The sequence below is a fragment of the Platichthys flesus genome, chromosome 2, assembly GCF_949316205.1.
Source record: "Platichthys flesus chromosome 2, fPlaFle2.1, whole genome shotgun sequence".
Classification (NCBI taxonomy): domain Eukaryota; kingdom Metazoa; phylum Chordata; class Actinopteri; order Pleuronectiformes; family Pleuronectidae; genus Platichthys; species Platichthys flesus.
In genome coordinates this window covers 9,602,126-9,629,218 of record NC_084946.1, presented here as the reverse complement: position 1 = coordinate 9,629,218, position 27,093 = coordinate 9,602,126, and the positions used below count along the sequence as shown (strand labels likewise).

The window sequence follows — 27,093 nt, the reverse complement described above, 5'->3', positions numbered from 1 at the left end:
CAGATTTCCTGTGGAAACATGAATGCTACTTCTCTATTTCCCCTGTTGTTGCCCTTCAGTTCATAACAGCAAACTTAAACTTTCAGGAACATCCCCAACATACAGATGCTTTACAGCATAGCCTGTTATTTTGTCGCTTTTCTTTGTATTTCCAAATTTGTTTAAGTGATACTGCATTTATGTGTTTTCTAAGCTGTAAACTTAATTATGTCTGTTCTTTGATGAAATATATATTTTTAAATAAAATAAAATAATATTTATGGTTCGGACATCAATAACCTCCCCTAGTGTTTCTTGCAGGACCATGGCTTGTATAGAGTCAATGACTAGGTAACATCAAATATATATTTTTGAAAGGGTAAACACCCTTTCATCAAAGATGGGCGGCCCCCGGTGTAATTGCAGAGCGACTCACACACACACCTTTGCAAAACAATGAGTTCTTTGCCCTAACCTTAAAACAGACCTTTGCATGATGTGAGGACCTGCCAAAATGCCCTCTCTTTCCAAAAATGTCCATACTCTGTAAGGTCTATGCTCAAAATGGTCCTCACAAATATAGAAGTACAAGTTAACACACACACACTAAGATTTGTGTCTTAGCCCCGCCTCCCAGTACTGCTTTTATACTTTGAATTCACAAATGTGAAGCGTAACATCCGTGATAATCAAACTACTTTGCTATAACTTGATAAAGAATTATTCCCACATGTATAATGACTGAGATAAGTCATTATGAGACACGTTTGCATGCTAATCCCTCAGCCTCCTCTCTCCTGTGTGCTATAGATTAGTAGTAGCTGCAGAGCAGCCAGCCCGTAGCTTATCTGGGAGGGCAAGTCTGAGGGGAGCAAAGGCGCTAAGGTGTACTGAAGAATCCACCTCATGGGGCTTTCTGATGAAACTACATAATTGTATTCATGACTGAGGGGAAGGAGGGAGGCGCTTATTACTGCAAAATATCTGAATGAAGCAGTAGTAGTGGTACAAAGTGTATAAACTCAACCCTACAAAAGGATAATTGCACTCAAACAAACTTCTCATCGTGTAGCTGTTTTCAGTTTAATAGCACTTACAATAAACCTCATTTAGATTTATAACTGACTGATTGATCTTAACAGACCCCAGCGCATGCAAGCTTATGAGTTATTGTGTTGTGAACCCACAAGTGACTTGAATTTAGGACTGCCGAGTCTGCCGACAAGAGCAATCTTGATCATCGAAAGATTTGCCAATTATTTTCTAAATTAAAAATGTCCGAAATTAGTGAAAATATCCCTTACGATTTCCCACATCAAAGTGAGATGTGTGAAATGACTGGTTATCATCAAAATCCCAATGTTATTCAGTGAAATATCATTTGAAAGGAATTACAAGAGTTTTTTAATAAATTCAAGCCAAAATTAGCGATGGAAATATGCGCTGAAAGTACTTAATGCTCTTTCGTGCATTGGCTTTATCCACCAAAAGCATGCGTCATTCTCAGGCCAATTATCGTTAAACTCCATCGTTAAACTCAAAAAACCATTCAATCTGAATTTAAGAAAATGTCTTACTTTTTAAAGCATTTTTATTTGACAAACTTAAAGACATTTTAGGGCTTAAAGAATGCATCTAAAACCTTACATTTGAGATACTGGAAACTGTGTCAGTTTGGCATTTCTACTTCTAAAATTACCTTAAAAATATATTTCTAAAATGAAGTTTAACAAAGCCTATATCAAATCATAGCAAAGGCTCAACTCCTACCAGATGTGTACAGGGCTGTTGTAACTCTGTGTGTGTGTGGTGTGTGTGTCTGTGCGTGTTCTTGCAGAGGGATGGCAGGAATGTGGTCTGTCGATAGTCAGACAACTAAACAAAGTTATCTGCCTGCAACATCATGAGACTAGTTTCTCCTCCTCTCCCCACAACTGTTTATCTACCGCTTTCCAAATCTGTTTATGTGTGTGTGCGTGTGTGTGTGTGTGTCCGGGAAGATTTTATTTAGTAATCAGCCAAGCCCCTAGAGATGACCGGCGCCTTGAGATTTAGGACCTCGTTGCCACGGCAACCAAAAGGTCACCTGACACCAATCACATCAGACGTCATGTTTACACTCCAGATGAACAGAGGGGCTAAGAGTGGAGGGATAGAGAGCTCTCAAGTGTGGTATTTAACCAGGGTAAAGACATGTCTGCTTGAAAATCAATCTCTCTGAAGTGCCATCTACAGTAAACACGTGGCTCTGACACTCTGTTAAACTGGGTAAGGCTATTCAAATTGTGAGTCTTTAACTGCCCCTGAGGAATTTGCATTCAACGCTGATGAGGCAAGGACACATTAAATAACGTTTCCAGGAAGCACAGCAGCGTCCAATCTCTATCCCGCCCTTATGATGCGAGCACCACCCAGTGCACCTGCCGACAGGTGCCACAGAGGTATGCTGCAGTTTCACCCCAACCTGTCAGACTGGTTCAGTGATGGGAACAAGTAGCATACACACACAAAAAGGGTGGTTTGATAACAGGACTATTTTCTCAGGTGATTCAGCAGTTACTGTGTCATTAATGTGAACGTCAACTGGTTCAGGAAATTGCTCAGAAATTGCTTGAAGAAGGAATAAACTAATAAAAATCCACACCTGCTAATTAAGAAAGGATACTTTGCCCTGCACATTACATCTGTTTGCTCCGTTTAATTTGAAAAAGAACTGAACAAGAACCATCTTCTAGTTGAATGTTAATTTCTTTTTCCAAATGTTCCTTCTCCTGTTGTCAATGACTCTGGCATGTTTCCGGGCAGCTAACTGACAGCAAAGCAGAGACACAGTGACACTAAACAGCAAAACAGCCCCAACTGGCTCCATTAGATTCCAACCATTCCTACCTAAAGGACAATGAACCGGCTCCATCTACATAGATAATAACACAACGACACACTGGCAGCATCACGTCTTCAGAGTCTTTACAGGTTGTACGTGTTTTGGCAGACAATGTGGAAAATGTGAGATAGTTCTGTTAAGTTTAACTGACAATAGTAAAAGACTGACGACTATAGCAGGCATTGTTACATTTATTTTCTGTTCAAGTCAGTAGCCCTTATTTCAAAACCTGTTCCTTATGGAAATGTTGCCCATTTACTCCACTTTGCCATTCTATATGTATGTGTATGTTTGTAAATCTTTTTTTAAATAGTATTATCTTCAAACAAACTGTCAGTGTGAGTCTGATGACGCACACTGACAGTTTGATGGTGTGATTCACAGAGTCAGCTGACAGGTTTTCATCAACACATCTCATTGGCACGTTTGTATTTGAACATTGAATAAAACACACCCCTTCCAAACATTTCTTTACACTGAGTTCTGTCGGGCTGCTGAGCGTGTTCTCGACTTTACAAACGGCCCTACCATGTCAGTCCTTCTACAGAGCAGGAAGTGTACCTTTGAATATCAATCAAAACAAAGTGCACTGAGGAGAGAGGCGACACAATGGAGTAAGGAAGTGACACACAGGAATTAGTCAGAGAAACAGAGAGTCAGCGATAGAGAGAATGGACAACAACAAAAAAGGACCTTTTGAAAGGCTCCGTAACAAAGATGAAAACGACGCTTATCACAGTCATTCCCACTTTGGCTTTCCAGCTGTTTGCTGTGATAGCATTGTTCTGAAGTGAGTGGTGCTTTCAGTGACCCCTCCAGAGTCTGGGGACCAAAAACACTGCTCAACACTTGTAGTAAACAACAACAGCTTCTGCAGCTGTGAAGGAACAACTCCACACAGGCCTGTCATGTGCACTGCAAAAAAAACAAAACATCCAGAGTACATGTGACAGAAACAGAGTACTACTTGTCCATGGTGACTCAGCACACAACTAGGCCACAATACAGTTCCAACTGTCCGCTTATCAGCCCATTTACATCAAGAGGAATAGAAATCAAGTACCCCTGAAAAGAAACAGCGTGGCTGTGAGTACTCGGAGCCGAAGAGCCCCACAGGGAAATTAGATTTCTTGTCTAATTTATGAGCTTTGGAACCGAGTGCTGCTTCTCGACAGGGGAGGGGGAGGGCGGGGGGGGGGGGGGGGGCTATTTTGCGCCAGTGAGTTTGAAAGAAAATAGGTGATTCTCTATGTTTTTAACAGATTAGTGTAATATATCATAGGGTCTGTCATTTCACAGCAAATGTATTGAGTGGGGGGCATCAAGATGATGGTCCAGTAGGTGTGAAAGACAGATCATATTTGAAAAAAGACATGCCGTCACTAGGAATGTTGAGAACTTCACACATGTAAGGAGGTACATGATCTGTTAAGGTCTTGGAAATACATCTGATGGCATTTGTACCTATCCATTAGTGATACCTGGACTCCATTGGCCGATGCTAACAAAAGCTGCTGTGGAATAATGAAGAAGTAATAACTGGAGAAATAAAAGTACGTCTACAGGTATATCTAGAAGGCATTTATCTGCTTAAAAACATGGCCTTGGATCAGTGCATAGAGTTGTGTACTCGCTGACATCAGAACATCTTTCACAGCAATACATTTGTTATAAACTGTTGTTGTTTTTCCATTTTTCTTCCCTGTGATCAACAAACTTTCGAAAAAATATGAAAATTGATAAAGAAATGATTGGGGAAAAAGACATGCTGATATCGCACAAAGTCTGCAGGAATACTGGAGAAATTCCCTTAGAGGAAAGGATAGAAAGAGATCAGTCAGTAATTTGATGGGATCTCTGCAGGAGTTTAAGTTGTATCAACAAGCTGAGGCGCAGCTCTAGAAGTGAGAAGTGAGGCAGGTTAAGATATTGCTAGACAAGTAAGAGTTTATATGCAGAGGAGGACACACACTCATCATTGAGGCAACACACATTCATCATTGAGGCAACATATAATACCAATTGTAACCACCACAACCAAAAAAAAAAAACGTTCTTTAAACTTTAGCGCAACAATAACTGACATTTATTCTGAAGTGCTTTTCAGCGAATATGTTCAAACGTCCCTAGAGTCTCAAGGCCATTGTGTCGTCCTATAAATCCAGCAGACAAAAGAGCGGACCTGCCGTACTGCGAGCGGTAACATAACTGTCCATGACATACAGCAGACACCTGAGAGACTAAAATACTGATGTGGGCCAGTCCCAGCTATGTAAACAGAGCATTCCTGGACGGTACAGGGTCCAGGCAGACAGCGGTGAGTTCATGTGTGTGCGAATCTGTGGAAGAGACAAAGAGCGACAGAGTCTATTACCCTACATGCAAGCTTTGGGTAATATATCTTCCCACTTTACACTTCCATCTTTAACGCATGGGACTGGTTGACTCCCAATGTGAGTGGATGTTTATCTGGGTGAATGTGAAGCTGCAGGGATGGCACTGACGCATTACAAAGACGCAAACAGGGATTCTGACCCAGCCCACATGATCGTGCTCAACTGACCCAGCAAAAAGAAATCACATGGTGCCACACAAAAGCCTTGCAAATAGTATCAACAGTGGGCTATGTGTGGTAAACCTCAGCTAAACAAAGCCTCCATCCAGGCCAGAGACGGTCAGTCAGTTTGATAAACAGAAAAAATGTAGGCGTGATGTCAAGTCATAATCCTGCTGTATGGCATTATTTCCATATGGCTGTCAGATTAGGCGTCATGGCGGGAAAACAAGCAGCAACACTGAAGTCTGTGAGACGACATCAGCTGCCCACACTGACCTGTCATTTTAATTTTCTGATAACGCAGGTAAATGAACAAGCTGCATCATGAACATGGAAAGAATCAACACTGAAGTGAGAAATGTGAGATCAGACAGATTAGGGACGTCGATGTAGTTATCAAACACCCCCACAACTTCCCCTGTTTGATAATAAAGCCTTTCTGTATCAGCAAGGGGCTTTAATGTAATGTGAAATCAACTTTTTGGCAGCACCGTGTTTTGCCTTAATTACAACTACAAAGTGCGCGCCTACGGAATTTGTTCAAAACATTTTATGTGAGCAATGGAAGTTTCCACTTAAAATATTAAAACCTACGAAACAAAGCTTTTCCTCTCCTCCTCTCACCGCAAGTGTTAACTGCATTTTGTGGTGTTGCATCTTTATAAGATCAGACATGGAAAGAAACCAGAGTGGTGACATACTCCTTAGAAAAGATGTATAACCTAACCAAAGACTTTTGGTTTTCTAGTTCTGTAATATCACATATTAAAGAGACATTTTTATTTGGATTACTCGATTATTTGTACTAAATGTAAAAACACAGACTATTATGTGAACCGCAGTTTCTGCAGGAAACTGGTGTCGCATTAGTTTGCTCTGTGGCTAACGTTACCAGTGCTAGCACCAGCAGACTTCTTACCTTTCTGGTTAATTTGCACATACCCGTTTTGAATGTGGTTACATACTGCTCCCGTCGAATGGTTATATGGCAGTTTTTTTCTGCCACAACAAACACACAACCTTACTTTGATTTCTAGATCGATATACAGCGAACCATGTTGGCTTTACAAAATGTTGTGACATGTATAAAAAGATGGACGACATGACATCCCACACATCCTCTGCATGGCCCCCTGGTGGTTGGCTGCAGTATAGATCATAAATATAGCCTGGCTGCGAGAGCCCCATCTCCCCAGCGCAGCACCGCAGTGGGATCAGTGGGAGCTTGAGCTGGCGCAGCAGCAGCATCCTTCCACACTGTTGAATCAACGTTTAGAGGTGTCCCGGGGTCCCTTGTTTATGCGGCCATTTAAATGTCTGACAGGTAGCAGCAGAGAGTTAACGCTAGTGTTAGCCCGGCTAGCGTTAGCTCGCGAGCTAACCGGGCCGGTGGAGCCCAGCTAGCGTTTGCTCGCTCGACCAAGGCCATGTAGCGAGACTCACTACATGTGCATGGTGTGACTATGACGTTTATTTCGGTTGTAATCCCATTCGACGCACTCTAGCGTATGGTTTCTGACATAGAGGAACCACAACAAATCGCTGGAGTTGTTTTTTTCTAGAGTTTTTGGGACGGTAGACATTCCAGATACCCAGATAAACGTGTAGAAGCACTACAAAAGTGGAATTTTCATAATATGTCCCCTTTAGATAAATGTTTCTAAATATATAAAATGGAGTTAAACATGATTGTCAACCTACACTGACTCGTAATTACTTGAGCGTGTCCATCAGCTGACCACTCTGAGATCGTGCACAGACTCGATTTGTCTTCAGTTTTGTACAAAAACCTCCACCTTTATGTACAGTCTATGGTTGACACACACTTGCAACTTGCTTGTTTACAACAACCAGACATTATGATGAAGGTTTGACGTCTGCCAAGTACCAGCCTCATGGCAGGTTAAACAGCATTGTATGTTCAAATGACTAGTAGTTCTGTTGACAACTATCATTCCTCATTGGGAAACCACGAAAGATTCAAATGTGATTGATTAACAGAAAAAGAGATAAGCTTCATTAAGCCTATCTCCTGTCAGCAGATTGTGAAATTGTTTTTTTTTAAGTTTTATGGCTACAGTGTTATGACGGGACAACCTCACCCTGGACAGATAGTGTGTGTGTATATATATACAACCTGGTGTTGCGCAATTTCGACAGACCTGTGCATCTTATACAACAGTCGCAGATCTTGAAGTGGACTCCAACTCAAATGACATGTTCTTATGTAAGTGTTGCTTTCAGAATGCTCCAATGAATCCATTCTATAGCCACTGTTGTTGACGTGAGTGCACAACCAAAGTGGATTTAACTCGATGTCAAATTCATTAAAGGAAGGCACATGATGGCCGTGTGGTTAAAAAGAGAGTGAGCGAGAGAAGAGAATTATCACAATCTTGTCAAAATGTGAATTCGAGCTGTGAACATTTACATAAAGAGTAAATTGCAATTATATCATCCTTAAAGTTCAGCCAAACTGTTGACTCAGATAACATTTTCAGCAGCCTAACTATTGTGTAACTGTAATTGAACAAACCATCAATATGGAAAGTGGCAGGGTTGTCACATCAACAGACACGGTTGCTTCAACACACGAGACGTTACCATCTGTGACTGATTCCAGCAGAGCGAAGGGGAGTCGGACACCAGTGACCTCTTAATTAAGACTCAAGCCTTTTTCCTGTCTTTGCTAATTAGTCACCGCATGTCTAATTAAGATTCTATCAGTGAGCTGTCGATTTATACTCACTGTACTGGTTTAATGAACCCGTGAAGTAAATGATAATGATGTATAGCTTGTGAAAAAAGTCCATCTGTCGTATGTGTACTGACCTTAAAGTGCTCATACACAACTTTATTGTATATTATCAGACTCACAAACACATACACTGGGACAGTGCAACTTTTGCACAGCCAGGGTGCTTGATGCTGTAACGGCAGTCAAAGCCAACCAGTCCCAGAGCTGTTTGAAGCCACTGACACTATGAACAAATGGTTTCTGTAAATACTACAGTCATCAGTTCCTCCATCAAGGATTTTATTGTGTTATCGTCTTGTTTGGCTCACATTAACTGTCATTTAACAGGTGTTGATATATTATGAAATCTACTTCTATCATCTGTGCTTTGCCCTTATAGTTCAATATAAGCAAGACTGCAAAAACACTCACTGGACTACTTTATTGGCTGAAATGACAGTTTGTTACATTAGTATATAATCCCCCACGATTAAGAATCATGTTCTTTCGTTGGTTTTGGTATCAATAAAGTAGTATCCTCCTCCACAGAGCCCACCATGCTGCCTCACCATGTTTCTATGGAAGCCCAAGTTCTATGGACAGAACCTGCAAAACCAGAAAACTTCCCCTACTATTCCACTAAGATAAAGATGCATGAAAGTACTGGAAACCGTGGAGGTTTAACGTAAGGTGTGCAAGTGGTGATTGAGTCATACAGTGAGTGTCCAGCTTTAGGGGACACATCAACAGCTGATACAGTCGACACACAGGGTCTCTCAGTACAGTGTAGTGCAGATATCAGTTAGTGTTAATCGCTGTTACACACTTGGCCCATAGTTGCTATCTAGTCATTACTGAACATCTATTAGCACTGGGAAGCCACCTGTGAAGCTGATGACCCAATCATATCTCCCATGCCAATACAAGAGATTACTACGGCCATTTGGTACCATGAAGGCTTCACGCTAACCACAGGACACATCCTCAGGACTGCTTAAATGTTGGTCACCATCACACAGGCTGATATTTCCAAATTGGAAAACTGCAGGTGTCTTTTTAAATGTGCTCAAGCCACAAAAAAATAGAAATTTTACTTTTGCCATGTTACTTTGTCAGAGTAATTTCCCAAACTACTGTCCATTACACTCAAGTGCAGCTATGGCCATATACTTCACGTACTTTGACCTGCAACAAACTGTCAAAACCCAACCCTAAACTGCCATCAGTGGACAGGGCATCTTGAAAATATCTAAACAAGCGTCAGGTAGAGTTAAATTTAGGCTAAAGAAAGATTATTTTATCACACTAATGTCAAATGTTAGTTGCCAATTGTTGAGTCACCTGAACAAACCTGTTGTGAACAAGAACAATATTTTGAAATTGATGTCCAATTCTGGCCAGACCGTCGAGTCCTGTTGGGTCCAATCAGGTCCCGATACCTGTTGGTATCCACTTACTAAATACGTTTCCTTAAAAGTGTGGGTCCAAAAATGTTAAGCAGTAACTAGGCACCACAGTCTTGTCAAGCTTTGGATTTATCCACATGTTGCAGCAGTGTGCATGGAAACAATAGATACTGTAGAAACTATGATTCTCCGAGGAGTTTTAAGGGTGGTGTTTTTTTGCATTCCACAAAACAGAAATTCTGGGTTTGGTCTGCTGGAGCATTAACTGTCAATGGTACATATCCAGCTAAGTAGCTTACCACAGCAGTAACCTATCCCATTGTTACTATTGGGGTCAAGAAACATTTCATACCACTCCATTGAAGAGTTTCATATTGTGTGAAGAAAATGCTCCTCACAATAACACGTCCAATGTGTAGCACTTCTTAACTCTGGGGTAACATGTCCTGCAGCTTTGGGATTTTGGGAAGTTTAAACAATTTAAGCAAAACTCATTCTTGAAAACTTGTTTATAATCGTCAGACACATTGGCTAGTTGTTCTTTGATATAAATCCTATCCGGCAGTCCCAGGATATGAGACGGTGCTGGCGCCACCAAGTGACACCCACACATCAGTGAACATTTCTGAACCAGACACACTGAAACTCCTTTATCTGTCTTCCTTATATCCCTCAGTTATATATTTCATTTTACCCATAATCCCTTATGCTCTCCCTCACAGTGACTACCATCCACATAAAGCCGTCTTCAATGCTTGGCCACACACCGTCATCCATAACTGCTGAGAAGTGTCCCGCTGGACCATTCTTTTCATAGGGAGACTAAAGCAGGAAAGTGAACAGGGTGGGGGGGCTCCGTCAGACCAGGCTGCCCCTTAAAACAAGTTGCCACAATTCCTCCCATATTCAGACCACAATGAGTATGGAGAGAATAGATGAAGACTTGAGTGGCAAGAGATAAAGAGAGAAGACAAGATGAATAGGCAGAGGAAAGGTGAGGAGGAGGAATAAGGCAAGCATGGTGTAGCAAGGTTTTGTTGTGTGCCGCATTATTGTCACTGGAAGACCCCGGGAGTTTGGGACGTGTGTGATTATGTGGTGTGTATCTTACTGCCGCGGAAAAACTGAGACAGACTGTCTCTAAATCCTCTTAATCAGGGCTAGACTGTTTGTCTCAACCTGCAGAAACTACTACAACTGTATGTCTCAACCTGAACGTAATTAAAAAGGTAAAGAAAACAAGGGGGCAGACTTCGGATACAGGGCTTTATATATCAAGGAGCCTGAGAGATAAAGTATAGATTAACTGGATGGAACCACAATTAGAAAAATAACAAGCCGACGAAGACAAACTAAGTCCATATTAGCTTCTAAGTGCCTTTGTAAAAACTTGCACAACAATAAAACATAATGCAGCAAAGTAATAGATCAGAAACATGAGCTCGAGTTAAAAATGCACCAGCACTTAATTACTTTGTGCCAAAGTACAGTCCCTGCTGATTCAAACACAACTTGTAAAGGCTTCAACTTTTCAAGAGATTGACAGCTTTTTCCCTGTGCACATCCACTTGCCACTGCATCTAGACTCCGTCGTTTTAATAATGCCCACAGCCACGACAAATCCCATACTTTTTTTTTTCTCGTTGTTCCCCCTGCAGACATAACCACATCTCATCTGAGTTTAACAGCAGCCGAGTTGACAGAAAGACTTGGCCACGTCAGCCCGTCTGGCACGCACACTGGCACACGTGCATGCACGCACACACACACACCCCTCTGATATCTGCAGGCATTCGTAACTTCACACAGCACAAAGCACATGTTAAAACAGTGTAAGGACTCCACACAGGGAGGGCAGGCAGAGGCACTGTAAGCAACAGCTACTTGGGATGTGAGTGCAGGTTTCACAACTCATTTACTTCCAATTTTCCACGTTTACCACTGGATAAACAACAGGTGTAACGCTCGAAAACTGGAAAACCTTTTGGTGCTAAAAGCTTTAAGAGCAAAACAGTGTTTTGGCTTGTACACACCCCTTTCACAAATGTGAAAAATGCTCTCAAAACCCACACTCGCAAACCTCAAAGCCTCCTGACATCTGTCAGATTGTTGCTCCAGTGTCCTCTCTACTCTTTACCAATCTACACTGGCATATTCTATTCAGAAATCATTGCACCATAGCTATATTATAAGTAAGTCCCCATTTAACATCCATTTCAACCAATAACTGGAAATCTGACGGCTTTTTTAAACTCGCAGACATTAAAAGCAGTGAATTCAGAACACGAAGTATATAGCTGGTGGTTCAGAAGCCATTTAGCTCCTGGCTTAGCTTAGCAAGGCTTTAGCAGAGACAATTAGTCATGACAGGATCAGGGATGCCACTGATGCGAAAGGTCTGATCGGTATATGCTCTGATACTGACTGTTATAAGCAGATATGGTTACTGGCGACAATGTGACTGATCCACATTAAATACAGTTCATCTGTCAACGTCATTACAAGATTCAGTGTATTCTGCGGTTTCATTTATTCAGTCGGAACAGGCTGCTGACGACTGTGCTTTTAGTGCCTCAGCAATACCTGATGTTGCCTTACATAAAACATTATTCAAATGAGTTCCCACAGTGAAGTGTACAGATACTAAAACTAGGGACAAGAATGTTTGTATCAGACCGTTTGTATCAGGTTCAGCAATCGATATCAGGAGAGAAAATGTCCCTCGACAAAGCAGGGCTAGGTTAACAGTTACTTTAGGTACTGAACCAACGCAGGTTCATATTAAGCTCCAGGCTTTAATTTCACTGAGTATTCCGACAAGGGACCAATCGCTTCATCGTATGACAGATGGGGAGAAAAAGGCCCATCATGGTTAAATGATTCCATTCTATGAATCCTGAAGAACTGACCACTGAGAAAAGAGTGTTGACAGACAACCCCAGGACAGGTTCAGATATGTGCTGAATATGTCTCGAGGGAAAATTTATGAATGATCTCTTCACCTACTTCCTTGGTAATGGCTGCAACAGCTGCCTATTCAAAAGCTTGACATTGTCATTGTTATGTTTATAAATCTAAAGCTGTAGAGAAAATTAGGTCTGGACATTTTCCAGAGTTTGCCTTTTATATATTTAGAATGCAATAGATTGTCCCAGTCAGATGCATTCACAACAACAGAAAAATGTCCAGAACATTCAGGTTGATGGGTGGCGACTGGGTAAGGAATCCCGGAGGTAGGACATGACGTATAAATTCTAGTGTAGATATCCTGTGTTTTTGTTTTTGTTTACAGCACTGGCTTTGCTTCTTACGACCAAAAGCTCTTCAATCTTGTTGTCTTTCCAAGTTACGTATTTCACTGCCTCCAGATAATTTTCCTAGAATGTTTAGAATTAAGTGCATGTCAGAAAGCAAAAAACTGAAGTTGGTAATTAGGACATTCTTCAGGAACCTTTGTTTAAATATTGTCCAGATCTTGATGCATTTCCAAGGAAATACACAACCTTTCCTCTTATGTGCACATACACAATTTGAGAACACTGGATAAGAGGTCTTCAAAGGAAACTGCCTGCTTGCCTCCCCCCGCCTAAACTAACGTCACCATCGTAAATAAGACGGCCTTTCTCCTCCTCTGACAGTGTGTGTAACTGCAAGTGCCGAGTGTGACCAATTGCCATTCACACTCAATACAAGCGCCTACTCTTAAGCTAATTATGAAAAGAAAGAGTATTCTTTAGCAAACAAGAGGAAAAGACTGCGCACATGTACCTCTTAAGTGAGATTACAAAAAGTGCTGCATTAGTGAGACAGCATTTCATGGTCTATTTAGCTGGTAACTGAGTGTCCCTCCAGTGTATTTAAAAAGGCAGAGCTTAAGCTGAGCACCGACAGCCATAAACACAAATTCAGCTCAAAGTAGCTCATACCGTACACATGTGACTACTATCTCTCCCACTTTCTCGCTCACAAACACACACAGTCCCACACACACACACAATGTCATAGATATAAACATGCGGCCTGAAATTGAAGCCAGAGATCTTTCCCAAAGCAGGCTTTAAGGGAGGAAGTGAAGTCGTTCCACCGCTGTCAGAGAATACAAAGGTGGAAGAATGGTTGGCGCAAAGGAGGGGTGTCCAACTTCCTGTTGAAAGAGAGGAAATAAACACTTCCATATGCAATCTCTGCCAGAGACACACATACACACTCCTCCACAGCCTGGAGTTAATGCAGTAACACGCTGTAGTAAATTTGAGCAGGGAGGGCCCTAGTTAGCAAGACGCGCCACCATATGAAAGAGAGAATATTTTCTACTGCCAGAAATTTATAGCAAATGAGGCCTCATTCATCATCACACAGGCTCTATAACATAATGCAGCCGAGAAAGAAATAAACTCCAATGAAGCTGTAGCACTCCACTTCCTGATTGGACTGGGAGAGAGCGGCGGTCGGTTTTTCTGCGAAGAGGATTCAAATTTCTTCTGTGTCTGTGCGTGTGCCTGTGCGTGCGTTTGTGTGTGTCACATGCAACAAATCCTGTTGACTGAGGCCGCTCCCACACAGCATACCTCCTGCCTGGGGGAAACCCATGAACTCTCCCGGCCACTGTGCAATTTTTCATATCCAGATAACACACTTTCATATACACACACACTTATGTTACACAGATTGTGCTGACCGTCCCCGGTTACACTCCCTACACTGACATTTCCAACACACACATACAAACCCAGCCACACACCTTAAACCTTATTACAATTCCATTCTTGAGCTTAGAACATAACAGTCACCTTGTTTCCCCCTGACGGAAAGTACACTGTACATAAACACGCGCAGTCACACAGAAAATAGCATAGAAATTTCCCCGATCATTAACACACCCAACATGTGTAGTGAGACTGGAGCGAGAGCATGACACTAATCTGATCTCAATCTGAAACCTCTCTGCTGTGATTGTGTGTTTGTTTGCGCTAAGCACGTGTTATCCGCGGTGTTAGCCAGCGACCATTTCCCATATATGGAGCAGTAGATCATCTTCTTATGAAGATTATACTTAAAGAAAGTCCAGGGGTTTACCACATTAACGGGTCTAATCATAGGGGGGATTTCTGTTTGCAAACACAGCATACTGTCTATGTCATTATAGCATAGGGCTGCTCGACTAATCGAAATTTAAATCATGATTACGATTATGGGGTCAAACGATCTCCAAACTACCATAATCGAGTTGAAACGATTATTTGGTATTTTTTCAAAAGAGACGCGCATGCGCCATTCAGTCCTTCCCCCAAAGCATTCAGCGGCCCAGCTGACTGGCTCTCACTCTCAAGCAGCAGTAAAGTGAAGGAGGCGAGTTGTGTGGGGGTGACCGCCGGTGAAAAGACACCCCGAGTGGAAAAGCAGGGAGGGGAGCAACACACCATGTAGCGGCCACGCCGTGCACCGCTATTCTCAAGCGCGCTCCCGCCTGGCTGTTCAGACAGGACCCGCATTTCCCCACGCCGGTCAGACGGTCATAGAGTGTTAGGGTTGCCATCATTAAGGGTTTGAACAACCGGGCACCATTATCCTGGTTTCACAGAGGAATAAGACACGCAGCCGTCATCGGTGTTTACCGGAACCGGAAGTGATTAAAAAAAGAAAGCATAGACTTCAGAATTAATAATCGTTTAAATAATCGTGATTTTGATATTGTCCAAAATAATCGTGATTATGATTTTTTCCATAATCGAGCAGCCCTATTATAGCATATCACTCACTTTGATGTTAGATTAACTACTTTCCGACATGAACTCAGGAAAATCTTCAAACATTGAGGTCCGGACTTTCTTAAGAGTTTGAAGAATGCGGCAGGAGATTCTCTAATAAGACGCTTTCACAACAACACAGAAATGCAGCGTTCAGGTGAGGGTTGGCTCAGCATGCAGGAAGCAGGACATGGCGCACATAGATTTCACTGAGGGGATAACATGTTTTTGTTTACAGCATATCGACACTGGTGTTGGCCCCCATCCCCAAAAGCGCTTGAATCTCGTAGTTGACAGAGACTAATTAAATCTTCCAAGTTGACATAGTCGCTGTCTTCTATTCAAATGTTAGACAAATCATCAATTTGCCCACTCAATTGCGGAGTTCACTGCATGTCTGAAAGCAGCTATGCAAACATTGATCAGCCTGATGCTAAATGTGTTCAACATTAACCTGCATTCAGACAGTTAGCTTGTTGTAACGGGTGAGGAGACAGAGGGAATGTCTGTGTTTATATAATAGTCCTAAATTACATTATCTATTTTCCCAGAGCTTCAGAACAATCAATACACAGTGAAGCAGACTCCACGGGTCTTGGGCTAAGAGGGTGTGTTCTGCCATGTAAATACGTGTGTGTTTTTGTGTGTGTGTTCTTCCACCGATACCCTATGCAAATATCACAATCTCTGCAGTAGCGCTGGTTACAGCCTCTTATCAACTCAGTGTGGAGGTGCTCCTCTGCTAACAGGTCTGAATAGAGTGCTGAAGGTCTCGACCTAGCACTTTTCAACACGTCTCCTCATGCTGATGGCAGTCAACAGCAGCGGGCCAAGACGTCCCAGCAGCACCTCTCCACACATCTCACTTGATTAAAGTGAGAAAAACGAACACACGCCCTGGTTAAAATTAGGTCACTTTAGATTTTACAGATGGCTCTCGTTGCCAAGCATATTTTCCCAATTAAGGCTGATCAGGGAAAAGGAAATTCCCAGACAGCGTGAATTATTAAAAGCTTGAAATGGAATCTGATCATGTGATGGTGTATGACTCTGACACCCGACATCCCCAGACAGCTCTTGGAAAAAAGAGAAAGACAGGCTGGGAGCCATGAGACTTGTGATTGGCTGAAAGTGGGAGTTTTCCTCCAATTGTGGGAGTGGTATTGTTCACAGTCAACTCTGGATGATATAAGCTAAACTGATTTCTTAAAATTCTAAATCCACAAAAGACGTTTCCTCAGAAAGAGAGCATTTAATAAAACGACCAAACACTTTCTTGTTTACATGCTTCACAATAAGATTCCAGAAAAGGTCTCTGAATTCAGCACTTTCAAAAATCACATTTGACACTGTGATATTTTTACTGTTGTTTTTTTCATCTTCCCCCGCAGTTACTGAATTTGAGAAACCTATGACGCTCACAATTTAGAATATCCTGGAAACAAGTAAATAAAATTTAACAAGTGACAATCAAACACAAATATTACTGAAATCTTAAAAGCTAAAGAGCTCATAATTCATCCACATTGTGTTTTCCCTGATCAGACCTCCTACTCTGACATATCAAAATGCACAGGTGCAAAGAATGAAATGAAATAAAATAAATGCATGCAGGTACCCCGTCCCACAGATCAGAGCCGTCCTTATCGGTATTACCATCAACACCAGTGCTTTTCTTATAATGGTAAGTCAGCATGACTGTTGTGGAAAGAGGTCGACTGACGTTACATGCACCCTATTCCAGTTTGGTTTGAACACAGCGCGTTAAAAACGAAAAAACAAACTGTCTATACTAACATGCCTGAAAATGCACATCACATGACCATTCACGTGCACTGGGCATGTACGATTTTCGCCTCCACGCTCACACAGATTAGAAGTGAACGGGATGTGAAGGTTCAACACTGATTCATTCACCTGACCGGACCCTCACCGATGGTCAACCTGAGCACATCCAACTACATCCTTCTTCTGAGGAGTTATTATATGATGCATTTCCCCACTACTTCACATCTGGGAGAACAGTTCATTCTCGTTGATGTTTTGTGCAAACGTGGTGTCAAACAGAACATGGTTGAACAGACTTTCATCTGCAGGTTAAGACCGAACCACTTTCTAATCCTAACCCTCGCCAGAAATTAACGTACTCTGATGTTAATTTATACCAATTGGTGCCTCTTTAAGCAGGCCTGGTCAATACAGCTCCAGACACTAGCAGGTTATAAATATACGGGCCTGTCCTTGAAGAGCTGCTGCTCTTTTGTCTGTCTCTACAAAAAGTTGAGTGTGAGGCGCAGGCAGCCTGCGAGCATCCCCTCAGCAGTCTGCTTCACCACGCTGGGAGCCTGTCACAGTGGCTCAGTGTCAAACCACCAGGCCCTGCTTGCTGAGTCAAGCTGACCATGAGCGAGCCAGAGCGGCCGTGCACAGGCCTGATGTTAGTGTCTCTGCTGGGTATCTGATATTCCCACTCCTGTTGGGTGTCAGACACGCTCAGTCCAGCCCGTTTGAGGAGTGGACAGATGGAGTACATTCCTGACAGATAAAGCTGAAAAAAAAGGCCCAAACAAAGTCACGTCTTGTTGTGTTTAGTGGATGATATCTGGGTTTAATGCCACTAAATGATCACTTGTCTATTTCATGTGTCTGGTTTACTTGTATCACCTGGTATTCCTTCAACATGGAGGCAAAGAATGCCTGAAGTAGGATGACTTGTACTACTCAGAGCGGTGAGACCTGTGCGGTTTGGTTGTTTCAGGGGTTGAGTGTCGCTTTAAAGATAAATGTCCCCGGCTGACACTTTATCTGGATGTGGTTTATAAACATATGGTCATATCCCAGGTTTGATAAGGCGACAGAAAGAAAAGGGGAAAGCTGAATAAACAATGTGTGAGAGAGCCTGTGTTGTTTACGTGTCCCTGGACCTGACTGGTGACATTTTCTCTGGGGAGAAAAAAAAGAGCCAAGAGCCATTCAGAAATCCGTCTATTCAAAGTGACCGCACACACACACACACACACACACACACACACACACACACACACACACACACACACACACACACACACACACACACACACACACACACACACACACACACACACACACACACACACACACACACACACACACACACACACACACACACACACACACACACACACACACACACACACACACACACACACACACACACACACAGTCAGGACTTCCTGAGGTTTTATCAACCACCCTTCACCTGGATGAATTTATAATCCATCTGGCAAAACTTATCTCCACCAACTTCTCACCCACAGGACTCCCCCGTGGAAGGAGTAACTATTCCTGTTTTGTGACTTCTTGATGGTGAACTGTACAACTCAGCATGCCGAATTGAATTAACATTTCCTTCTGTTGTATTAAGAGGCTTGACACAAAAGTTGAATACCTGGTCACGCTTCAGTAAAGCGGGAAACATTGATTGGCTCGTTATCAGACGGAGTTCCGCGTCCAGTCCTCTTACCTTGTCTCACACTTTTCAACCTGACGGCCCCTTTGCAGTTGTTAATCAGTGTCTGCACGTCGTACAGGGGTAATCCCGAGATGGAGAGGTTCTCCACCTCCAGCAGCAGTTCCCCTTCGTTTAATTTCCCAGTTTTGTAAAGCACCATGTCCTGGTTCACCGGGCCGATGTGGGCGAACTCCCCGTTCTCCGCGCCGCCTCGCAGCGGCACGTTGAGCTCTCCGCGGGCATCTTTGGACAGGGAGCTCTCGGTCACCTTGGAGGTCCAGTGGGTTTTCTTCAGCGCGGGTTTGGACATCGTGGACAGCTGCGGGCCGGACACCAGAGCCGGAGCCGGGGGGACCCCACCGCCGAGGGGCGCGAGGGGCGCGAGGAGCGGTCACAGCAGCGGCGTGTCTAAGAAAGTCGAACCGTGTCCGGGAGAAGCGCAGCAAACTTTGTTCCGTGCGCCGCAAGAACATGCGCTCTGTCCCGCCGCTCTCTGCCGGGCACACCAATCAAGCCATCCCCCTCCGCACCGGAGACACTCTTCACTGTGGCAACACAAGTTTCATTTTTACACCGACGAACCCGAGATTTAATCCTCCTTCATCGATGTCATGTTACAGCCACCGTCTCACTCCGCTCCCCTGACGCTCTCTCTCTCTCGCTCTCTCCTGTGAAGTGACTTTGAACGGTGGAAGTTTCTTCTCCTCCACTTCCCAGCGGCTCCTCGGTCTCTTCTCTGGTGTGTGTGGGGAGCGGCTGAGCTCACCTGTCGCTGTCAGCTCCTCTGGGAGCAGGTATGTAGCTCCTGTGAGTTCAGTTCAGTCACACTCTTCCTCCCCTCTGCTCCTCTTCTCTTCAGTTTCTGTCGAGGCGCTGCAAATGTGTTGCTGTTCGTGGTGCTTTCAAGAGCTGTCCGACAAATTTAGATCCAGCTGTGGGGACATGAATTGCCATTCTGCAAAGCTGCTAGAAGTAAAAACGTCAGTGACATATTCACTCAATACTTTAGAGTGCAATGTGTAGATGTGTCCAATTTAATTCAGCATCAGATACCTTTCCTTTTTAATTGATACATTTATTAAGAATATAACTTTTTAAAAGGCCAATATTTGGGACATTAGACCGGGAAATGTAGGCAATTTATGCATTGAATTATATGTATTCATCTTAACTGCTAACAATTACATTTAGTGAAGTCTGTCTGTACATTTTAATGAACAGCCGTCACCAGAAAATGTGGTGCAGACACATGTTCCCATCAGGATGAATTTTAGGATCCCTTTCACTTACAATCAAAGGTCTGTAAGGGAGGTTCGGTTTTCATCTTTGTTTGTTTGTTTGTTTATGTATGTTTGTGTGTTATAGAGTTACACTTACTCTATGTCTCAGGGAAGAACCCATAAAAAGTGTTAGTGCAGATACAGATTGGGTAAGTCCAGGATGTCTTTTTCTCTTTCTTTGACATTCGGAAAGTTTTTCAACGTTTTACTTTGTTTCTCAGAGAATTAGATCAGAATCACGATGAAAAGAGAAATCCAGACATGAAATTTATAAGCACGTGCAATTTTATGGCGATGCTTATTAAAATCTGGATCTGGTGTAATAAAATGTGTACATTTATGGTCAGCCATCTACTTGGCATTGCAGCTTTTTTATTATTTTTGTACAGTAACTACTAATATTTAAATTAATATATGCCTTATGTATGCATACAAGTATTTTCTACTGTTAGAATTCAAGACACCAAGAGCATCTTGAGTTGGGACACTGACAGATTTTTTAATTTGGAGTTTGGAATACGGAGCCTACAAAGAGCACGTAAAGGCAGCATTGCTACCTCCCACGCATGCGTACTCCTTAGAGCTGTGAGGGCAAACCTGGGTGAACCCTCTACTATACAGAGTGGTTTAAATTAGAGTTTATTTCTATCTATTATAGCTTTTAAAGTGAAATAAAGATGTTATTCAAATTCAATCATTAACTATAAAATCTCTATAGTGATTCGTCAGATGTTCCTCTTGCAATTTATTTTCTATGTGCCGATACTCAAAGACATTGAATTATTTGTTTAACACGCTTGATATGATGATTCAGAGGGAAATGTTAATTTGGTAATGACCTACAGTCAGCGTGTGGCTACACCTTGATGTGAACGTGTCTGTTTGGATTCCTGCATTTCAGGTTAGACAGGAGGCACACCATGTTTCCATGTGTGTGTGTGTGGGGGGGGGGGGGCCTCCCCTTACTGTCCGGACACTCCCAAGTGTGTGCTAATCAGTGTAATGAATCCATTCTTGCTTTTTCTACTCTTCGAGTGATGGAGGGAGGAGATGATGGGTTAGTCACAAACAGAATAAGGGGATAAAGAGCAAAGGCCGTGACTGTGAAGCATTTCTAATGTCCAAGATAAATGAAAGCATCACAACAAAAACAACACAATGCTATAGATGGACAGCTATTAATCGGTTGTTACAGAGGAGATAAATACACAGCTTCAGCACATGTGTCTCTGACTTATAACTGCAGATGAGCTTTTCCCAACCTAAAAATAACAGAAGCGAAAGTACTCCTGGTCCCGTGGGAGAAGAAAAAACATTGGCCTGGATTGGACCGGAAATAGTAAGTGAGCTTTTAAGCTGAAACCTCACAACTTTCCCTTATCTCTGTCCGTTATCAGCTGCTCGTACATGTAATGCCCGGTTCATATTTATTCACCGCAGTGCAGTTTCTTCTGAGGGAACTTCTCCTCGCAGGCAAGTGATGGACAATAAACATTGATACAGAAAAGTACTTAGCACAAGACAAAAGCCTCATAAATCATAGATATCCACATTCATCCGCAGAGCGCCAGTAAAACTAAGCAGCACTAACTCTGCACTTCTGTCCACCGTATGAAAAATACATTAACTTGAGGTAAGCTGTTACATTGTACAAGAAACAAAATAGCAGCTTTTTCTCCTGTGGGAGTTTTTATTAAGTGATGTGAACCCTCTGATGAAGGTTAAAACAACCTAGTGAAGGAGGAGAATGGACTGGCTTCTTCTTGTTTTTGGCACAGCTCTAAGGATGGCAGTCGCGACAACTGTTAGATGGATCGCCATGAAATTTTGGGCCGACTCTCATGTTCCCATCAGGAAGAATTTAAACTTTGATCATTCCTTGACTTGTACTTGACTGGATCCCTTGACTTCACATTTATAAATCAAATAGCTGCCAGGGAAGTTGTGTTTTCATCTGCATTTGTTTGTTTGTTGGTTTTTTAGCAGGATTACACAAAAGCTACTGGACGGATCATCAGCCATTTTAATGGAAGGATACGATAAGTGTCAGGAAAGAACCGATTCAATTTAGGTGCAGATCCAGATCAGGGAGTGGATTCAGGATTTGTGCGAAGACGTTGTGGGCCTTTCCTTAACATTTTTTGTTGTCTTCTCAGAGAACTGTGTGAATCTAGATTTTTTTTAAATCCTAACCCTAACCCTAACATATTAACAAGGTTGATAGTGTTGAGTGTGTGCAATTTCACGTGGATCCAAAAAAAATCTGGATGTAGTGGTAAATATGTGGTTTCATTAGGGGTGTATGGTTTTTCAGTCGCAGTATGGTAAAAAATTGGACTAGAAACCTTTAACTACCACCAGAGTATAGCTGAGAAATGCAATGTTCCTAACCTAGAAGGCTTGTTTTAATTAAATGGGACTGCAGGGCCTCGGCAGAGGAATGCGCTCTCCTGAGTGTAATTCCAGATTGGATTTAGACAGAACACTAACTTAAAGACTCTCATCAGCCTCAAATCTAATTTGTCCACATTGAAAGTATAGCACCAGTGTGCCCAAATACAGCCTTAGCATAAACAAACTCTAAATCACCTTGCTCGATCATCGATAAAGTTATTGCAGCTTTTTACTTCACTGTTGACAGTTTGGATTTTAGAGTTCTGATCATGGAGCTCAAGGAAATGCACGGCCGATTTTGCAGCTTTTGACTCAACAGTCACAAGTTAATTAGCTATTCAGTGCCATTAAGTGCTTAATATAAGATCTTTGTAAGGTTTTTATTACATCCAGAGGTAGTTTCGCTGAAAGGAAACTTCTCTTTATCGCATTCATTCAGTTGGACACACCTGGATGCTGTACACAGTAACCACAGTCAGACTCTTGAGCAGCTTCACGGGGGAGGATAGGGTTAAGAGCCTTGCTCAATGGCACAAAGGGGAGTTAATGACGTGTTTTTACACCTTTCACCTCCAGATTTAATCCTGCTCATCTGGCGATTGAACCAGTGATGAGACTCCTTCTCTGACCTTAAGGCCACCACTGCCACAGCATTAAGGGGTCAGCGTAATGCCAGTCTGAATTCCACTAATTTAGGCCTGGTATTAAGGCGGATGTTGAAGAGTTAAAAAAAGGGAGAGTTTGATTTGTGTGTGTTTGAATGCGTGTACGCGCCAGTTACTTCCATAGTGACCTGCAGTGGGGAGGGAGGTCACCCAGCTCCTCTGACAGCTTCCTGTCACACAGTGTCACCCAAATCAGTTCGACACAGGCACACTGCTTCTGGCCCCAAAATTTCTTATTCCTTCTCCTCCAATCCATCAGTCTGTGTTTGTCAACGGCTTCTTGTTGGCTCTCGCTGTCTCACTATATTTCACTGTCGTGTCCTCGATTTCACTCTCTTGTACACACTCATAAGAGCAGTTATTTGCACGCACAGTGAATATATACAAAGATAGATTCAAGTGCCAATGTGTTTATTGTCACACCGGTTGTACAAGTACAATCGTGAGAAGAAACCTTTGCAGGAAAGCTCCACTTAAAAGAGAAAGTAGAAAAAAATGATGTTGTAATAATAGGAAAGTGATAATAATAAATAAATAAGAATAAATCAGTTTGGAACCAGAATGAAACTCTGTAGAAAGCACATCTCCACCAAGGCCCATCAGTCCCCCAAATGAAACCACATTGAAATTCACTAGATATGGATTTTACTTTGGATCTGCACCAAATTGCACACACTCATAAAATAAACCCCCCAAATATGATAAGACATTATTCTCTGAGAAATCAATGAAAATGTAAACAATGCTCTTTGTCGCGATGTTGAAGAAAACAAGCTAACCTTAAAAAAAACTAAAACTAACCAAAGTGTTCAGGAGCTCTCTGCAAGTCATTCTCTCTCAACGGCGCCGTCTTTCAAGCTGTGAGCTACACAGGACGCAGCTGCATGTTCTGTTGTATTCACATGATTCAGTCCACAATCACTTCAGTGTTGGACACTAAATCACATGAAGGGCTGACTTCACAATCACCCCCATTATTACATGTAAAGAGGATTTTGTCATTCCATTTTACAGTGCTTCTCTTTAATAATAGCCAAACATCGCAGGTTATACAACATATCCACCGTAACACATGTAATATTTTATGGCACAGCAGGATATTAAACTCGCGTAGCAAACGTCTGCGTCCCTGTGTTCTTGAGAAAGTCAGGACCTGGTCATAGAGAGATCTCATTATAGCGGCTTCAACGTTCACTTCCTGCCATTGTGCAGGTCTATGGTTACACCATGCTGTATGTCATGTGGAAGTACTGCACAAGCACGGCTTGTTTATCATGAGCTATTATTAACCACCATTCCTTTTCCATTCATCCAGGATGACTCGCCGGATGTCACCACTGACAACTAATGACATCGGGAACTTCATGGCCAACAGTAATAACGCAGCTTTCAAATCTGACAGCTGAGCTCGGATGACTTTGGTGCTGCAGCCAGACCTCCACCATTAGGAGCTTTCATTATATTGTTGACTCATCCTATAACCGCTCGCTGATTGGTCTGTTTTTTAGCGTGATACATTTTCTGTCCCACTATTCATTACTAATTATAGGAAGTCGAACGCTTTCCTGTTGAGACATTATAAATTACCAACAAATGCCTGTTAATATTGTACGTTGGGGATATTCAGACCACACTTTAGTTATTCAACCAGAGTGATGTGTTCTTGTGTTTTTACTGGGATGGTTTGGCTATATCAGGTTGATCTGTGTAATACTGGACTCAGTTCAGCATAACGATCCAAGATCACAGCTAGATTGATTCTATATCAGCTGATTAACTGATCATCATCATGGTCCTGAAAATCTTCATAGTCGGTTTCTCCTAATCCTTTAATTTGCTTACTCCTCTGTCAGTGCCAGTGCATCCATCACACACACAAAAGATGGTGTTACTGTCATACTGAAAAAAATGAGAAGCAAGAAAGATAGAAAGGATTTGAGTCAATGCTGGTTTAACTTAGCCATGGCTATTATGGCTGTAGAAACACAGGGGATTGTAAAATGTGATGCGGGTCGACATCTGACCTTTCAACACATCCATCCTCCCCTACAAGTCATCCCACCTCAAAGCTCCCTTCTGTTTGGAATCTTCCAGAGTGTTCCCTCTGACATTTCACATCTCAATCTTTCATGCCTCTGCTATCTTCTCCTGCTATCAAATGAGATGAAGTGAAGTTAATATAAATATTTCACTGAACTCCCTATTTCTTTTTAATTCTTAGGAACTTGAATGGGTCAGTGCATCTGCCAAAATCCAACTTCTTTAAAGTTTCTTTTAGGGCAGATCCATCCTGGCTCGTGCTTTGAGGAATGAAATCAGACTGTTGTGATCTGCAGTTGCATCCCGACACGCAAAGCTCGTTTAGATGGATAAAATCCAAACAGTGTTGTGTGTGCATGTATTTGCGTAATCCTTTATATGCAACCTGCAGGCCCCACACGCCCTCATGTTATCTGTGGCATGACATCGTATTGATGCAGCATTTTGCACATCTGAACGGCAGCATCTGCATCATTCATAAGTCATTAAAACCATATGAACCTTTTATTTCTGAGGCCCGCCAGTGCATCGCAGCATAAGTCCCCTGAGTGGCTTACCCCGCGCTGGGTAACAAACGAGTTTTGCTCATGTCATGTTCCCTGACCCGCGACTTATCCGAGCTCATCACTCTGCGTGGGCTGTGTAAAGGAGGAGGGTCATTTTTCTGCTTTAGATGTCACTTTAATCTACTTTACCTCTAGCCCTGATAATTCCTCGTTCATCATAATATCCAGAAAGAGTTAGAGGGAAGGAGTCATGGTGGAGTGTGTGGTAGATTAAGCATGAATGGCTCGGCACAAAAAGGCCACACGATAATGTGACCGTGCTGCGGAGAGCTGTCATATGCAGCCGATGACAGAGGGGGGGAGTAATGAGGCACTTGGTATAGTTAGGACCCTTTACAGTATTAAAGCATCCATTTTTCAGTATTTAAATCTGAATCAAGAGTGTGCAACAAAGTCTCCAACCACTTTTAACCAAGTGCCAGAACAAGAACGGGACTAAGTGAATTGTGCGCATTATTCAGCATTTTTATCTGCCCAAATCCACGTCAGCACATTCTCAGAGCTGGATCTGATCCCAAGCAATGAACCATCAGCTGGATCTGGATGCTTCAAATGTTTTGGCTCCTCACTAACTTTGATAAAGCACAGAGCAGGCCCTCCAATCCTCTTCTTCTTTTCCTCTTAATATCAAGAAGACTGAGAATGCACCAGCCATGGGCCACATCACTGTTGTATATTCATTAAAGGTATAGAGGAACATCTAGGGACATTTACATGGTATGTATATTGAAGACACATTCTGATTTTAGATTCCATCATAATCAATAGGGAACTCTGTTTGCTTCCCAAACCCACTGTTTGATCACTCAGGTCCACAAATTTGAGTTTTTCAAAGAAATGAGCATCATCTTCCATGTAACAATATTACAAGAGAAAAAGAAACCTCCCTCTAGGTCACCCTGCAGCACCCAGCCCGTCTCCCATCAGGACTGCTGAGTTTAATGATGCCTTCAGACGTGTGACATATGGGTCATCGTGTCAGGAGCGCTCCCAGTTGCCCTCGAAAAGCTCCCCCTGTCAGTGAACCCGGAGAGGATCATTTTTATTTTTGGAGAGACAGCTGAGCGCAGTTGGGTTTTTTTGTTTTTATATCTGCACTTTCAGAGCCTCTGGGAAGAGGACTGACTGTATTCAGATGAAGACTGGTAGACATTTTCCAATTTGCATGACAAATGGGGAGTTTTGCTTGCTGTCGTGGTTTTTCTTGAATCTTGTATAGGTACATGCAGATACAGTATGTTAAAAAACATCCTCAACAAGCTCCATGTGGGTTTGTTTTCTCTTCTTATACTGAATGTGATTAAAAGTATTGATATTGATGAACACAGATGCTGTGTGTATTTGCATT

The 27,093-nt window shown here is 42.4% G+C and overlaps 1 protein-coding gene across 7 annotated transcripts in view; it reads right to left on the bottom strand.

Moving 5' to 3' along the window:
- Positions 1-19,678, bottom strand: part of magi1b (membrane associated guanylate kinase, WW and PDZ domain containing 1b) — a 123,745-nt gene extending 104,067 nt beyond the window's left edge. For 5 of the 7 annotated variants that reach the window (XM_062397174.1, XM_062397201.1, XM_062397184.1 and 2 more), the window contains exon 1: positions 18,813-19,673. In XM_062397174.1, the coding sequence (XP_062253158.1) occupies positions 18,813-19,110 (298 nt within the window). In that variant the 5' untranslated portion in view covers positions 19,111-19,673. Of the gene's footprint in view, positions 1-18,812 lie in introns of all 7 variants that reach the window. The other 2 variants (XM_062397215.1, XM_062397224.1) reach the window with 2 other exon arrangements.
- Between the last annotated feature and the right edge of the window lie 7,415 nt (positions 19,679-27,093).